Source organism: Terrapene carolina, unplaced genomic scaffold, assembly GCF_002925995.2.
Source record: "Terrapene carolina triunguis isolate 2854851 unplaced genomic scaffold, T_m_triunguis-2.0 Scaffold113, whole genome shotgun sequence".
Classification (NCBI taxonomy): Eukaryota; Metazoa; Chordata; order Testudines; family Emydidae; genus Terrapene; species Terrapene triunguis.
The window spans coordinates 7,298,835-7,316,589 of NW_020664464.1; the positions used below are offsets into that span (position 1 = coordinate 7,298,835).

The window sequence follows — 17,755 nt, forward strand, 5'->3', positions numbered from 1 at the left end:
TTTAAAGTGTAACCTTAATTTTGCATTGCCTAGCTTGCTGACTTTAAAACTACAGTTTAAAGATTTTTTCCCTTAGGTTGTTGATATACATTTACATCCTTCATGTCAGTTTAATTAAATGTATTATCTGGGAACTAATTTATTTGTAAAAACTACCTTAAGGTGCCTGTTTTCATAGAAACACACATTTGAAAACTGATCATCTAAAGAAAGATAATATTCCTTGAGGCAGGCTGTTTACATTCTTCAGCATTACTCTAATACTTGTCAGTGTTTTGTAACACGTTCTCAGGTGTCAATTGCAGCTTGCCATTTCTATTGAGGAACAGAAGGTGTAAATGGGTAAAACCAGAAAGAGAACTGCATCTCCTGGGGTGTTTTTCTGACATTGTAAGACAGATATGCTTTTTAGTGTGTGCATTCTGCATAACCATTTGCAACTTTGAGAGAGTTGGGACAATAGTGGTGAGGTCACCTTAGGCTTGACTTGTTTCTGTTATTTACAAGAACTGAAAGTTTTACTTATGTGAATCAGGCTCCATCTTGATCCACTGATTGTCTTATTTGTGAGTTGAATGTGTGGATTTAAAATATCATCTATAGATAATTCATTTTCTCAATTTACCTGATAAGAAGCCTGTTTTGAACTTTGTGAAAATAGTCAGGAGTTGCAATATTCTGTTCTATACTATTCTGACTCTTGTATTGTGTGCATCGTGGTAGTATCTGAGAACCTTAAATGACATAACTACCATCTGTCACATGTGATTCGTTCTTTCTCTGTTCCTCATGTTGGGGGAAATCTGTAAATAACTGTTATAACTGTTTTTATTTATGTGCGATCCTGGAAAAATACACTCAGCATGGAAAAATTGGAGAAGTGCAATGCTTCTGCTTTTATCATCAAAGTCATGCCTTCTCTGTTAGTTTAAAAGCAGCGCTAGTCAAAAGGTTTATTTATTAGCACACAACTGTGTATTAGATATGAAATAAACCTAAATTCAGAGGATCAAATATGATACAGCCTAACCTGTATGCAAGATTAATCGTTCTTGCAACTGAAAAAAAATCTAAGGCCCAAGTCTTGATTTAATGTTTTTTCTCAACTACTTTCAGTGAAAAAAGACAGCAAAGCAAATATCTGAAGTAGCAGTTAAAAATAAACTTTATTTGCCACCGTCTCTTGCTTTTCAAATACTTATTACCCAGATAAATTTGTTCTTTGTTTTTACTAGAGATTTAGTGGTGAGTTTCAACTTTATGCACCATAAAACAATGCACCAGGGGATTGTCAAGATAATCTTGAAATCAATCAGAATATTTTTAATATTTTTAAAAGTTTTAGTATGTGGCCATTAGAGGTTAAAATTTCTGTGGAATTAAGTGAAAAGGCTACAGAAATTAAGCAAATGATAAAAAGTGTTTTTTTTAAAAACCCAATAGCTAGTACACATGTTCCAAGTAAAGTATTTTAAAGCTTTTTGTGTGTGTATGTGTACATACCCTAGAAAGTCTTATAAATCAATCTGTTACAAGTCCCAGCTCTATTATACAGGCAGCAAAACTATTAGGGTATGTCTACACTACGGGATTAATCCGAATTTAGATAATTCGAATTTGGGAAACAGGTTGTATAAATTCGATTGTGCGCGGCCACACTAAGCACATTAATTCGGTTTTTAACCACATTAATTCGGTGGTGTGCGGCCACACTACCCCATTTATTTTAACCACATTAATTCGGTGGTGTGCGGCCACACTAACCCTAATTCGAATTAACAAAATCGATTTTGGCGCTACTCCGCTCGTCGAGGTGGAGTACAGAAATCGATTTAAAGCACCCTTTAATTCGAACTAAATGGCTCTGTAGTGTGGACGGGTGAAGGGTTAATTCGAATTAACGCTGCTAAATCCGAATTAATCCCGTAGTGTAGACCAGGCCTTAGAGACTGTTGCATTAGAGGCTGCAGGACAAGATGGCCACACATTTGCATACAGCAGCAGAAACCTTACAAACCCTCCATAAACAACTTTACTGATGCCCAGTCTATGCTGAGAAGGGAGCTATGTTTGAAAACCAGCTTAAAACCTGATCCTAGCAGGTGCGTAGTTCCCAGAACTTTCCTTGTACATTTTCATTGAGAGGATGCTCAGCACCTCCTAGAGCACTCATCATTTTGCAGGAGAAGAAGCAGGCATATTGGATGAAATCCTGGACCCACTGAAATTAATCTGAGTTTTGCCATTGACTTCAATGGGGCCAAGATTTCACCCATGTCCCTACTGTTTTCAAATATAGGGTCAAATTCATCCATCCTTCCTTGAGCAATTCTCCCATGGGAGTTTTGCTCAATTAAGGATGACATAATTTGGCTCATGGTTTGACTGGCTGGCATGAGTAGGGCCAAACCACATTAGAACCATATTCAAAAACCATTTAAAAACATGTTTTGGCCTTATCTACAGTCACCAATCCACTGTGCCAGGAAAAGGTTCAGCAGGAGCTGTGTTTGAATCATTTTTAAAAGCTGTTTTCAAATATGTTCCCTTTCCCAGGGTAGACTGGGCCTGTCACAAAGCTAAAGCTAAACAATGATAATGACCATAATTTTTCCCGAAGTTTATTTTACTTCAAAATGTGTGGTATTATGTTTTTAATTGAACTGTAATTTCAACACTATTCAAGGGAAAGGAAGGTATATACTATTAATTCAGACTAAAGGCCAAGATCCTTTAACCTAGAAAGCAGTCATCATATTTGCTTGATTTACTGGTATAATTTCAAAATAAAAAATATGTATTTGTTTGAATAAATGGTAATCAGTAAAACCAATTTATAAGGGATATAAGCAAGTTCAAGTTGTTAAAAAGAGAAAGTGAAGGAAGTAACATAATGTAGATAAGCTTTAAAAGATGTTTTAAATGAAAAAAAAATCATTCAGTGCTTCCAAACGAAGTTGCATGAAAGTAACTGGCCTTCAGTCTAGGTAGTTCACTTAATTGAAAATGACATGGCACATTCTACAATTGTTCTGCAAAACTGCAGAGTATTCTATGTGAAATGAGTATAGAATATATCACTAAATGCTTAACTAATTATTTCTTTTGTTAGTTAAATGTTTCCTACTCTTTGACCTAAAAGCAAAAATGAAAAAAAAGTGCTGTCTGTACTATGAGTCATTAGAATGGGTTCAATAACATGCCAACTTCATAGAATCTCATTATTAATTATCTAGGTAACTGGCAGCTTTCCACAAAGCCCAAAATACCATCTGTGTCCTTCAAGGATATCTTACTTGTGAATGTGGAGAGCACTGGCAGAAGAAGTACACTTAGGTTGGACTAGTTCAAGAAGACTAATAATGTATCTACTCCATTTGTGTGAAAAACTGGAATTAATGGGAAAATATTAACACTTAGTCACTACTAATCCATGTGCATAATATAAAAAGATTCCATTCAATATACCGTAATGCATATTTATACTACAAAAGATATATATGTATGTGCACAAACATACTACTTATTTCCTTGCTTTTTGTGGTTTGCATTGGTGGGATCTGCAGACTAGCCACCTTAACTCAAAGTTAATGAAGAATTTTGTATCCATAATCTCCCATACTAAATTATATATTATATAGAGAGGTTAAATCGTCCATACAAAATCATTCATTAACTTTAAGCTACAGGATGCCCTCATCCCTTTTTATGTAAACCACAAAAAGCAAGGATCCACCAGTTCAGTATTCAACATCCCATCTGTATTCCACTCATCAGTTCTGCTTCTCCATCCTGAACTGTCTCCCTTCCCGTGATTCAAGCCACCCTTAGCCTGTACACCAATATTCAACCTGTTCAATATCCCACCATGTTTATTAGTTATACATTCATGTGTTTTGCTGAGTGGTACAGGGTTGCTGTGGCTTTCATTTATCACACAGAACGTGCTTTTGTATTAAGTCAGGGGAGATCTGACTGCAAATGGTAGACCTGATTTTTCACTCCTTTACACTAGTTTTACACCAACGTAACTCCACTGCTTAGTAGTATAATATCAGTATAATGTAATCAAGAATAGGAAGCAGCCTGCAATAAATGTTCTTCTGTAATGTTTAAAAAAGTTGTGTTTGTATGACCTGTCTTATTAATGATTGTTCTCAATTTGTTATGAATAAATTACAAAATTTAAATCTGCATATCTGGGTGCATTGGTGTATTATGTGACTGGTCATATTTGAGGGCTACATAGTGGTTGGTTAGGATGAGGGCTGGCTTATGTGGACTGTATGTGGCAGAAGGGTGGTAGTTCTGGTTGAGAAGGGGAATGGGAATCTAAACTGCTATTTCCTTGCCTTTTTTTAAGCATGTAGTGATTGATTTGCATGTAACTATCAACTCAAAAGTAAAATTTTTCTGAGGGATTTCTCAACTTTTTTATTCAGTATAGATATCAGAGTTAATAGTTATTCACATGGTTAGCTCATGGATATGTTATCCACTAACCCCATGTACTCCCTTGCATAGCTCCAGTGTCTTCCATGCTCCCCAGTCCTGTTTCCCTTCCTGGCTCCCATGCAGACCTGCACTCCTCTCACATAATCCCTCCATCTCAATTTGGCTCCCCAAAGAGCTACTGTAAGGTGCAATGGGAGTAGCCTGGGCTGTATGGGAGTCCAGTGCCTTTGTATCATGGCAGGGATATGAGTAGGGCACTACCAATTTCACGCTCATAGGATTTTAAAAAATTGTAAATTTCATGATTTCAGCTATTTAAATCTGAAATTTCATGGTGGTGTTGTAATTATAGGGATCCTGACCCAAAAAGGAGTTGTGGGGGTGGGGGTCGCAAGGTTATTGTAGGGGGGAGTTGCAGTACTGCTACACTTACTTCTGTGCTGCTGCTACCTTCAGAGCTGGGCAGCTGGAGAGCGGTGGCAGCTGGCAGGGAGCCCAGCTCTGAAGGCAGAGCCACCACCAGCAGCAGTGTAGACGTAAGGATGGCATGGTATGGTATTGCCACCTTTACATCTGCGCTGCTGCCTACAGAGCTGGGCCCTCAGTCAGCAGCCGCCACTCTCTTGCCATCCAGCTCTGAAGGCAGCACAGAAGTAAGGGTGGCAATACCACGACTCCCCTAAAATAACTTTATGACCCCCGGCAGCTCCCTTTGGGGTCAGGACCCCCAATTTGAGAAACGCTGGTCTCCCCCTTGAAATGTGTATAGTATAGGGTAAAAGCACACAAAAGACCAGATTTCACGGTCCGTGACATGTTTTTCATGGCTGTGAATTTGGTAGGGCCATCTATATGAGGCTAGTTTAGGTAGAAGAGATGGGGGAGCCTGGTGTCTGTGTTCAGGGATTGATGCTTGAAAGGCTTCCTCTATGCTTCTGCCTGGTTCCCCAGTACATCAAAGCAGTGGCCTAAATTTCCCCAGTTTTAAAACTTGGGTCTAGGCTGGGGGTTTGCACAGATAGTTACAAACCCAGTGTAGACAAGGCCTCAATATGCTGGGCAGCCAGGGCAGAATTGTTGGGGAAACAGAGGGTGAAATCCCCTGTTCCCATTGAAGTCAATGTTAAAATTCCCGTCAATTTTAGTGGGGCCAAGATTTCCCCAGAGTGTGTCTTGATCAGTGCTTGAAGGGCTCCTCAGGGTGTTGCTGCCACAGTGCTCAGGGTGACGAGTCAGGAGCATCAAAGGAGCCCTTTAAGTGCCAATACATCAACACAGACATTGGGGTCCTCTCATCCCAGGTGCCCATCACAGCCACAACCCTCCTCTAGGTTCCCCTGCAACTACCCAGCAGATAATCCTTTTCCCTCCGAGCCCCTTATCCTCACCAAACCTCCCCCACATTCCTATTTACCTCCCCATGACCTCACAGAGCTTTTCCCCAGACCCTCTCCTCTCACTCTTGCTGCCCAGTCTGTCTCCCTGATTCACCAGAAATAAAAGAGAATGTGCAAGGCACCACTGGTTAGTTAGGGATAGAACAGGTCAAAAGATTTTGACAAAAACCATTTTTGAGAATAAATAATACAATTTTTGAAAAATGTCATGTGTGTCAAAATGTTACTTCTTGTCAAGGAAGCAGGCTGACAATAAGGGCAAACAGAAACAGCTGATCCTTCTGTGCAGTTCCGTTGGTTAGTCTTGGTGAAAGCCAATTAGATTATGATAAATAAGAGGAATAACTCCTTATGTGTTTAATTTTACAATTTGAAAAGTGACCTGTGTCTGAGATTTTTGCATAATGCATGTGGGTTCTGAAGTTTAGAGTTCATGGGAAATGAGATTGCTCAGCTAGAGGAGCCCAAAGAAATGTGAGAAATAGGGCAAAATTTCAAAAAAGGGAGCATTATAAATGTTTCATTTACAAAAGTAACTCTTACTTTAAAAATTACATAGAAAATTCAGTTGTCCTATTAGGACTTAGAATGCCAAATTTGGAGATTAAATTAAATCATTCATTTTCATGGTGAAGCAGAAGTCCTGCTTTAGATACAATCTCAACAGAACCTCTACTGTGGAGTTTCTACTGATGCATCCATAGTATATAATAGCTGCAAAATACCAGTTTTATCTGTACTGTAGACTGAGGAGAGAAGTGTCATAGTTTATAAAAATTAACATTTGTACCAATGGTATATTTTTATTATTACCACCTAGCTTGTGGTAGCAATCTTAATAGTTCTAGGTGTTTTCCAACACAGAGGAAAATACAATCCCTGGATGCATACAGCCTCATCTATAAAAGTGCGTGTATGTGTTTTATATACAACGCTGATCCCATAATGTCTAACAAACACACTTACCTGTTCTCATGTGAGCAGTGTCAGTGACTTTAATGGGATTATTCACATGAATAAAGTTAAGCATATGTGTGTTTTCAAGATGTGTGTGCTTACTATTATAAAATACACACTGTTCTTTCTTCTATGATTTCTCTCTGTAGAGAGAGGCAAAAGCATGATGTACTGACAGGTGGTCTTCATTATAAAGGTCATTGACATTGTCAAGCATCTTTTGAAAGGTGACACTGCACCTAGAAGCTTATCAGGCCAGAGCCATGAAGTCTAAAACAATTTCTCTGACAACATTGTAAATGGGTAATATCTCTGACACCTTTTTAGCTTTAACACAGTATAAAAGATTAAAGTTATGAAAGCAAACAGGTTTCAGAGTAGCAGCCATGTTAGTCTGTATCCGCAAAAAGAACAGGAGTACTTGTGGCACCTTAGAGACTAACAAATTTATTAGAGCATAAGCTTTCGTGGGCTACAGCCCACTTCTTCGGATGCATAGAAGTGGGTTGTAGCCCACGAAAGCTTATGCTCTAATAAATTTGTTAGTCTCTAAGGGTACGTCTACACTTACCTCCGGGTCCGACGGCAGGCAATCGATGTTCTGGGATCGATTTATCGCGTCTTGTCTAGACGCGATAAATCAATCCCGGATCGATCCCGGAAGTGCTCGCCGTCGACGCCGGTACTCCAGCTCAGTGAGAGGAGTACGTGGCATCGACGGGGGAGCCTTCCTGCCGCGTCTGGACCCGCGGTAAGTTCGGACTAAGGTACTTCGAATTCAGCTATGTTATTAACGTAGCTGAATTTGCGTACCTTAGTTTGAAGTGGGGGGGTAGTGTGGACCAGGCCTTAGGTGCCACAAGTACTCCTGTTCTGAAAGCAAACAGTTTTCTGAGTCTCTCCCTGTGGTTCTAATCACCCTTTCCTTTTCCTTCACCAGGCATGTATTCACTTCCCCTAAGCTTTGTCTCTAAGTACTCTGCAAAAGTACTGAAGTTGTAAAGGAGCTACTTTAATTATAAGTACTACAGTAATGGATTCAAGTACACTCATTTATCATAAAGGGCTTCCCCATCTGTCTCTAAAGTATGCTAAAAATGCTGTGTATTTGATAACTTTAAGGTGGAAAATTTAACACATTTTAGTCTTAAACACTGCATACTGGTTAACTTTTTGTCAAATATCATTTCTGCACATTGACTGATAGAAGAGATTTGTATGTGTGTGTGTGTGTGTGTGTGCGCGCGTGCGTGTGTGTGGTCTCTTCCTAATTTATTTGCACTTCAACCCACTGGGATCAAACTGCAATCCCTGTAGGCAAAAGAAGATTAGGGAAAGGGACTGACTGTTTTTTCCCAGACACAGAAGGGAAAGCAACTCCTCAAGTACCACAAGTTCTTCCGGCCACTGTACAAATTGTTCCTGAGTGTGGAGAGTTTCCAAAAGACCTAATTAGCAACTCACTGCAAACATTTCTTTGCATTAGCTAATGATCCGGCTACACTTGTAAGCAAACAGTACCAACATATCTAATCAATGCAGAAAAACCAACAGAATGCTTATTAAACATCTGGATGTAATTTTCTAGTTAGACTTAGAACAAAATGAAAACATATGCAGGTTCCTTTGATCTGTGCTTCAACAAAGAAATTGTTGATAAAAAAGCATACTGGCCACTCAATGTGTCATTTTCATAAAGCCTGGTCATTTCTCTTCAGATGTTCCCAATTTAATGTTGTTGGTTTCCTGCAATCTCTAATTTTACCATATTGTGCGAAACCACAAGAGATTCTTTGGATCTGATTTTATTTGAGGTTTTACTGCTGCATGATTTGCTACTGATTTTTTTTTTCCTACTTAGTCTGGAAGAATTTTTTTAACAGCAGGAGACTGAGGGAAGGTAATATAGAGATGATGTCCTGCTGGAACTATTCAACAATTCCTGTGCATAAGGAAAATTATTAATTTGAAAAAAAAAGTTGAAATCATAAAAAATGTAAAGAACAGATATTAACTGTAAGATAATGAATTATGAGAAATTTAATTCTTTTAACTTGCTCACATCATTTGATTTTATAAATAAGGTAGAATCTTAAAAACAAGTACTCCTTTTGCATTTCATCATAACAATTATAATCCCAACAATATTGCACTACTGTATTACATGTACTGTATGACTCAGGCACTGTTTCATTTATTTTTGGCTCCTAGCTGTACTGTTTGTGCATTGCAAACAAATATTTAAACACCTGCACTTTCTTTTTCTGACTGAAAATACAATGAACTTTTGAATCCAGAATTTTAAAAGCATAAAATCTATTGAATTTTATAATTGTCCTTTTTACATATTTTTTTCTCACTGCATTATGGGTTGCAGAAGAGTGAAATAAATCACAAATTTTAGAAAGAGTTTCCTTCTGCATTAGCAAAGTCCTGATAATTGACATCATCGGCATTTTATTATAGGGTTTTTGCCACTTTGTGGAAATTTTAAAATACCTGAACACATATATTCATATTGCTTGTAACCAATAATGTTAACTGGAAATGAAAAAAACAACCAACCAAACAAAAAAACAACAACCCAGAAACATCTAAGGTAAACTGAATATCATTTCCCTAACAGGTATCAGAGGGGTAGCCGTGTTAATCTGGATCTGTAAAAAGCAACAGAGAGTCCTGTGGCACTTTTAAGACTAACAGATGTATTGGAGCATAAGCTTTTGTGGACATGCATCCGACGAAGTGGGCATTCACCCACGAAAGCTTATGCTCCAATACATCTGTTAGTCTTAAAGGTGCCACAGGACTCTCTGTTGCTTTTTACATTTCCCTAACAGAGTAAGATGCTACATCTGAAACCTAATATTATACTAAAACTACATTTTGGGCCTGATCTTGATTGGTTTGTGCACCCAAAACTCCCACTGATTTCAATATGAGTTTTGGTACATAATCAAAACAGGATTAGGCCCTTATGCTGTTTGAAGTAAGAACATTACATTAATATGCTCATACTGGGGAAAAAATTAACAGACTTCAAACAGAAGAGTAGAAATTATGATTAATTAGATTTCTGGTATTTTAATATTGAAGGCAGCCCCTGAAAATTGTATGTTTATTTAAAACATAAGACTAAAGCAGCTTGATTGTTTAAACACTATTATTTTAATGCAGTTAGAGAATTTAGTAGTATAATTATTACAGCATAACAATCTGGGAGAAAATATTACCTTGAATGGGATACAGCTTTCTACACACTTACCCACTTATCCAAATTTTGCTCTTGTTGCACTGGTTTAAGTATTAAGAAACATCAATTGAATTAAATTCAGGTTATATTTACATAGGTGTACCCAAGAGCAGATTTTGGTCCCCTACCATCAACCATATATGTGAAAGAATGTATTTATTTACTTATTTATTTTATACATATACAGTAGCAGCTTTCATTTAAAAAAATATCAAACCCCAAACAGTTCTACTATTGGTTTTTACTGCTCTTCCATACTGATTTTGATGGAAGAGGCTCAAAATGCCTGTAAGTCTCTGCTCCTAGCATCTCAGTAGGTCAGAAAGCACTTGTTAAAAGGTATGAGGAAAACAGAGAGCTGTATTTGTGAAAACATGCCCTGAAAAATGTAAATATGGTAAATAAAGATCACAAGACATTTCAACTTTCATGTAGGCAAGCAATTAAAAAAATCCACTTCTGTTCTTGTTCCAAAATACACTGTTGTTTTAATGCTTTATCTGTTTTTATCTCATTAACAACTTGTGCCAGCAGGTTAAGCATAGTATTAACCAAAGCTGGATAAGAAAGTGTTATGTTGTCTCAGGTTCCATAACTACCAGGTGCACCTACAACGTATATAATAATGGTTTGCATTTTATAGCACTTTTTATCTGGGGAATCTAGAGTGCTTTATAAGCATTAATTAATTAAGCTTCTTAATGCCTGTGTGAGGTAGCTTAAATATGCTAATACCTATTTTTATATGGATAAACCAGTACACAGAGAGGTGAACTGACTTGCCCAAGATAATACAGCAAATCATTGGAAGAGTTGGGCATAGAACTCTCAGAAATTCTGACTCCCAGTCCTGTGCATGGACCACTAGACAAATTTACAGTCTGGTGCCACAATCACTGCCTTCTACTGAAAAGCAAACCTTTGTTGACTGCCCCTAGGAAATGGTGAAAGAAGAAAATGTACCTTCTTACTTATGAGATTGCACTCAATTTCAAAACCCTAAGGAGTGCAAAATTCATCTGGTGTTTTGCAAAATACACACATGTAATGAGAGTTTGCTTTGTTTTTTGTCCTCCCCACCTCCGCCTTTTGTCATTTTTTATTGTAGGTAAAACTGGTAATAATGCAGTTAAAATAACACTGAGAATTGAATAAAGTCATAAATTGCTCTTGTTTAGAGATGTAACAATTTCACTCCTATGGAATTTTAGCCATAGTCAGTTCTAATTTAAATTACATACTGAAATTTAATACAATTATAAATAAATCACATACATGTTTAAAGGGAAGTTTAATTGTAGGGTAAGAAAATATTTACTATAAAATTGCTCCCTTTATGTTCCAATGACTCCCTTTGATATTTTAGGATTTCTCCTTTAGGTAAAATATATTACCTGAATAAGTACAGGAACATTTATTAAAACATTATTTTAAAGCATTAAATTTAAAAGATTTATTAAAGCATTATTTTAAAGCTACTACTACCTAATGCTTGATTATTAAATTCTGCTATGAATCAGATGGTTGTTACTAGAGGATGTGTTCTGAAGATGTTTACATCCCATTGTGGGCTGTGTCAGTATTTGGCGGGGCAGTAGTCACACATGGAGCATGTGGAATTTATTTGACCCTAGTTTACTTCAAATAGACCTATAAACTGTTTATAATATTGGAAGTTTCTAACTGCTTAACTCTAGTGGAACTCTTAGAAAAAGTCAGTTTTACTCAATGGACAACTTCAGTTCTGTCTGAGGGTCACTGTAACTAAAATTGCAGTTTGTGCATTGCAATGCATTAGATCAAGTTGTGACTTTCATCCTACTTCCCCTCTATTAGAGTACACTATAAGCAGGTGCCACAGTTTGTACACCTATGTGTACGTAACCTATAAATTAAATATGTATGTGTGCCATATTTGTCTGTTGGAATTAGAAAGTAAACTGGGATAAAAAAATCATAGGCCAAAATGTGCTTTCAGTTTACAGCAATGAACAGCACTGAGTTCTTTTGGATAAAAACTGAGAAAAACAGAGCAGAATGGGACCTGATTTTTATTTGATGTGATTTGGATGGGCTATATAGCTGTATTATAACAACATAAAGAGTATGTGTGTAATTTATATTCTTTAAATAAAATTTGAGTCTGTACATACATACATACTCCATTAAAATAGTGGGCCACTAGTAGATGTTATGGGTAAATCGTCTTTCCCTACAAACCCCATTTTGTCACGTTCATAATTTTCTGAAAAATTCTCTTTTGGGCTACAGTTTTCCATGCTGGGTCTGGTCCCAGAGGTGAATTATTCTAAGAAAAATTTAATACAGATAGATATGTGCACACCAAGCTCAAAGCCTGGAGCATAACACTCCACCCCTCAGCCAGTGTGTTTAACCAGGGCACTGTATGTCTGGCTCTAACTGCAGCTTCTCCTGCTCTATGGTAGGATGCAGTATTTATCTCGCCGTGTTACTTTCACAGATTGAGACTAGAGAAAGGGGGGAGGGCAAAATGGAGGAATAAACCAGATCCCAGCAATACACGCCTCCCTTCATTCCCTTTCCCTCCTCCTCCTTTTTCTCTGCCCCCCCGCCCACGTTACTTTGATTGACAGTTCAGCCTCTCCCCTCTCCTTCCCACCGACCTTCCCGTTCTCCCTGCCTCTCTGAGCGTTCCACGGCCTCCTATTGGTCCGCTCGGAAGGGTCCTGCCGCTCCGCCAGGAGAGCTGGAGGGACCAGAGGCTTGTCCCATTGGGCAGTCGAGAGGAGTACATCAGCACCCCACGTTGGCGCATGAGCAGGCGATTGGCCAGGGATCCCCTCCTCCCCTCGAGTGGGCGGGGCTGGGTGGCTGGTTAGCTAGAGGAGTGTGAAACCGCGTGTTAATGTAACCAGCGCGGGCGGATACATTGTGTCCCGTTTATTGAGAGCCTGCTACTGCCGCGGCGCTGCGCTCCCCGGCCCAGACCCCGCGAAGTTTGCATACTGCGCACTATTATCCGTGGAGGGGCTGCTGTAATTGGGAGGCTGTTTTTCCCCCCGGTCGCTGTTGTCTGGATGTGTCACCCTGGGGCGCCGGAGAGAACTTTGTCCCGGCCGTGAGCGGGGCGAGGCGAGGCGCCGGCCCGGGAGAGCCCAGGATGCTGCTGCGCGCGGCGCTTGCGGGGCGCCGGTAAGAGTCGCTGCTCCCCGGTGCGCGCTCGGCCGGAGGAGGTTATAGTGGCGCCGGTGCGCGGAGGAGCTTCCCTTTGATTAGTCCCGCCGGGGGGTGGGTGGCCTGGGACCAGGGGGTGGGTGTTGGTGCCTCTCTTTGCATCGGCCCGAGGAGTCTCCGCGGTTCGTGGTTCCCCTTCCCCGCGGTGCATGTGCCGCTGGAGTCGGCCCCCGCTACTCTGCGACCGGTCCCTTCGCCAACGCCCGGGAGCAGCGCGGCGCTCGCCGGGGACTTTCTCTTGCGCTCCCATCTGCTGAGTGTCCCGCCGGTGCCAGCCCGCCCGCGCCCCGGCCTGGATTTCCCCTGCGGGCAGGAGCTGTGGGGAGAGGAGTCGCCTGCGCTCGGAGTTTCCGGTCTTACAATTGCACAAGTTACGAGCCTGCGAAAGGGGATTATTTACTCCGCAGACAGAAGCCGCGGCCAGAGGAGGAGGAGGAGGCGGTCGGGCAGCGAGGGGAGCAGCCGCCCCTCGCCTTGCACCGCCCCCGCCCCGCGGAGCCGCGTGGCCTGGGGACCGGCTGGGGCCGACGCGCCCAAGGAGCCGACACCTGCCGGTGACTTTTCAGAAAGCGGAGGGGGCGCGTTGCTGGCCGAGCCCCCAGCCCGACAACAACAAAGGAGAAGGCGGCGGGAGGAGGATGCCGCGGCCGGGCCGCTGAGCGGCGGCGTCTGCCCGCGAGGGCTGCTCGGGGCTCGGGATCTAAAGTTGGGGACTCAGTCGAGAATTGAGCTGCAAAGGAGCAAAGCGGCGGCCAGAGCCATGTTCCCCCAAAGCCGGCATCCCGTAAGTAACCCCCGGGCCGGGCTACCCTCTCGGCACCCCCTCCCTGCGGGACAGAGGGGATCCCCGCTTCCCTTTGCCCTGGGTGAGTGAGTGGCCCCGGCCTGCCCAGCCAGCCTCTCTCGCTGCCTGGAGGGCTTCACTCTTCAGCCCTCGCTGTCCTGCGGGCCCCAGGGCTTCCTGCCCCAAGAGCGACAGACCCGCAACAGGGCACGAGGCAACTTCTTGGTTTCCCTGCCCCCTCCCGGGCGGGGGGGGCTCCCCGCGTGTCCCTTTCCCGGAACACAGACCCTGCCTGTGTACTGGAGGGCACTGGGGGAAGGGCTCCTTCTCGCCCCTTTGTTTTAATGTGTAACTTATTTGCATATAAATGACAATGGCGGGGCTGGGACTCTCCTTCGCCTCGCCGCCAGGTTGGCTCCTTCCCCCTTCTTTAGTTGCAGCCAAATAAACTCTGGCTGGAGCAGAGACAGGATGTGTGCCCCTTCTCTTCCCTCCCCCCCCCCCACCCCCCGCATGTGATTTTAGCGCAGGGAGGAGTTAGCACCGACTAGCTTTCCTGGGATGGTGGTGACAAGTGTAAAGGGCGGGGGGGGGGAGATCCTGTTACCCATCCCTGTGCAGTTATATCCCAGGGTGGAGTAAAAGCCACCCTTATTTATTTGTTTGTTTGTTTTGGAGAGGGGTGGGGGGTAATAGTGACAAGGGGGGGGTAAGTTGGGTCCCCAAGTCTCTTCCCCCTTTCCCTAGCGTTCTCCAGTTGTACCCTGTGCTGGAATTAAGCTCCCTCTCTTCCCTGGGGTGTGATGTTCATGGGCGTGGGACCCATTGCTGTTGGAGGTGCCCCAGTTGGAGTGTAGGGTGGCATGTTGCTGGGGAATGGTCCCTAAGAAGTTAGCTGTGCAGACAGTGGAATAAGTAGCTTATCTTTCATGCCTGTCCTATGGCCTTGCTCACTGTTTTTTATTTAAACATTTTTCTTTTCTTGTGCCTGCTCTTTCCTCTGCTGGCCTTTCTAGACACCGCACCAGGCTGCAGGTCAGCCTTTTAAATTCACTATTCCAGAGTCTCTGGATCGGATCAAAGAGGAGTTTCAGTTCCTCCAAGCTCAGTATCACAGGTGGGTGCAGCATGCTCTGTTCATAACCAATTCTTCCTGTACCATAGGCCTCAGGCACATACTGCTTTTGAGGATTCAGGTTGGTGCACAACGTGTTGTTCAGTGGGGTGTGTTTCTTTTTTCTTGTCTCCACTTTTGCTGGTGGGAGAAGCTGTGTTTTATATCAGCGTCCAGATGGTGGCGTGGGGAGTCACAGTTAAACCCTGTCATTCACTCCTTTTCTTTCCTTGCCATTGTTTTCACAGCCTGTTTTGCTGCTGTTCAGATGAACTTTTTTCTGTGTGTTTTTAGAGCTTCACAATAAGTGTCAATATTTGCTCTTGGGAATTTTGTAACTGGCTGTGTTCAGAACAGCAGGTCAATGGGTGCCTTTGTCCTCATGTTCCCGCATTCCAGTACCAAGGCACTGTTGAAATAAGCTTTTAATAAGAGCTAGAAGTTCAGTAGGAAGCAGTGGAGTCTAGTGGTGAAAATGAGAGTGACTGAGTTTGGGACCAGTAGATTCTAAGCCCAGCTTGGTCACTTAATATTCTGTTTGTGACCATCTGTAAAATATTCAGGGTGGGAGTGTGAAATTTAACTCTTTGGTAGGATCCTTAAGTGAAAAACCTCCTTAAGTGAAAAACCTCCATAAGTGCAAAGTATTCTGAGAGACTATCCACCCTAACTCCATAGCAGAAAATGTTATGGTTAGTTCTCATGTAGTGTATGTTTGCACTTTTTTGTTTACAATGTTAATGCAAAAATATAAAAATGAAAATAAGCAGTATTTAAAGAGCAAATAAGGATTTTAAAAAAGCATACAAGGATTTTAGTGTGCTACCAGAGCTGAGTGAATTTCATTGCTTTGGTAGATTTGAGTTATGGTTGCTATGCCATCCTCGAAGCTGTGTTGCTAGTCCTTGTGCTTATTGCTGAGGTCTCTGCGGATATCAAGGGTGTATTTTCCCCTCATTGCATAGACAGGACTTTTGGCATTAACAGGAAACATGTCCTTGGTGTGTAGCTGTATCCTATGACTGATCAGAGATGAATAGAAGGCTCTATGTACAAATTTTCTTCTTTTTGAAGTTTGGATTAGGCCTTCATGATGTTGTAGTATATAGCGTTTATCTATACAGAAGTTTATCAAGGCCTCTGGGGCCTATTTTTGATAGCTCTTGTATTTAAAAATTGCAAAACTTAAACTGTATATGGTTACATATAAAAAAGGTGAGCATGCACACCAACCACTTTGATTGCTTACTATTTTCTTTAATAAAAAAAAGTCAGTTACCAGTCCACATGACAAAGAAATGGTATTTAATATTTTTTGTTTTAATTGGAGATATTGGAGTAGTAAGGGTATAGGTTTATTGACACTACAGTTCCTTCATTTTATTTTTGTTCTCATAAGTATATAAAAAGAAAAGGCATATCAAATTTTAAATAATGCTCAAAGGCTATACCTCTTCAAGACTTTGGCAAGATAGCTAAGTACAAAATCAGGAGACTTTTTGGAGTAAAGGTTTAGAACTGAAACGCAGGTGAGTCTTCTACTGTGGTTACCTTGTTGAACTCTAGTACACTAATTCCTAGTCACCTAGACAGATTTTTTTACTTCACATTTAAACTGTAGTGAATTCAGGCAGTACCATAGTCTGGGGGTTGTGACAATTTTTGGTAATCACTCTAAGCAAAGTGTTTTGATATTATAGCCTTATTTGGTATGTATTTAAAATGAGTCTGATCTGATTTGATGGATTCTATGTACTCTTTATATTCATATTCAGTTTTTCTGTTATGATACCAGGCTAGTTTGTTATTTATATTGAAGGGAAAAGACTAATAAGCTATCAAAGTGCAAATAGGGAAGGTAGATGTCAAAACAAGTGTCATAACATTTACATTAAAGTGTCTGTTTTATTTTTGTAGCCTTAAATTGGAATGTGAGAAACTGGCAAGTGAAAAGACAGAAATGCAGAGGCACTATGTGATGGTAAGTATAAAATATTTGTTTTTCCCTTTTGTTTATTACAGAAAATATTTTCTAATACTTTACTATCGTATGCTGGTTTTAAATTGTGCTTTCCTTTATTTGCAGTATTATGAAATGTCCTATGGATTAAACATTGAAATGCATAAACAGGTAAGATGTTCATCTAAGTTCATAACTACTAAATTTATAGTCCAACTTATAATGTGTTTAGGGTACTAAAACACAGCTTTTGGATTTATATTTGAATTAGTGCAGTATGTCAGAAAGAGTGGATTGATTCATAGTTGTGACTAGTAAACATTGTTCACCTACCTAATATAAAATGATGGGACAAATAAGGTCTGCAGAACAGAATGGTGGTGTTGGTGCTGGTTCTGAAAGATGTCCATAAATATATAGGAAATGGCTTGCCTCTGTAAACAAAGACACTTGAGTTAAATGGTTTATAAGGAAATAGATTTCTTTGAGGAAATTCCTAGTTGGTACAGCCCTAGATCTGTCTAATCAGTCTCTTATGTGTCTGCAGAATATGTTGATAGTTGCTGAAAACTTAGCAATTTCAAAGTATGAAAAGATTAGTGACTTGGAAAATTCTTAT

At 40.8% G+C, this 17,755-nt stretch overlaps 1 protein-coding gene across 2 annotated transcripts in view; it reads left to right on the forward strand.

Annotated features, from left to right (window-relative positions):
- The first annotated feature begins 13,253 nt into the window (after nucleotides 1–13,253).
- TLE1 (TLE family member 1, transcriptional corepressor) overlaps nucleotides 13,254–17,755 on the forward strand; it is a 111,905-nt gene continuing 107,403 nt past the window's right edge. For both annotated transcript variants that reach the window (XM_024193152.1, XM_024193154.1), the window contains exons 1-4: nucleotides 13,254–14,062; nucleotides 15,079–15,179; nucleotides 17,094–17,157; nucleotides 17,263–17,307. In XM_024193152.1, coding sequence (XP_024048920.1) covers nucleotides 14,039–14,062; nucleotides 15,079–15,179; nucleotides 17,094–17,157; nucleotides 17,263–17,307 — 234 coding nt within the window. In that variant the 5' untranslated portion in view covers nucleotides 13,254–14,038. The remainder of the gene's footprint in view (nucleotides 14,063–15,078; nucleotides 15,180–17,093; nucleotides 17,158–17,262; nucleotides 17,308–17,755) is intronic.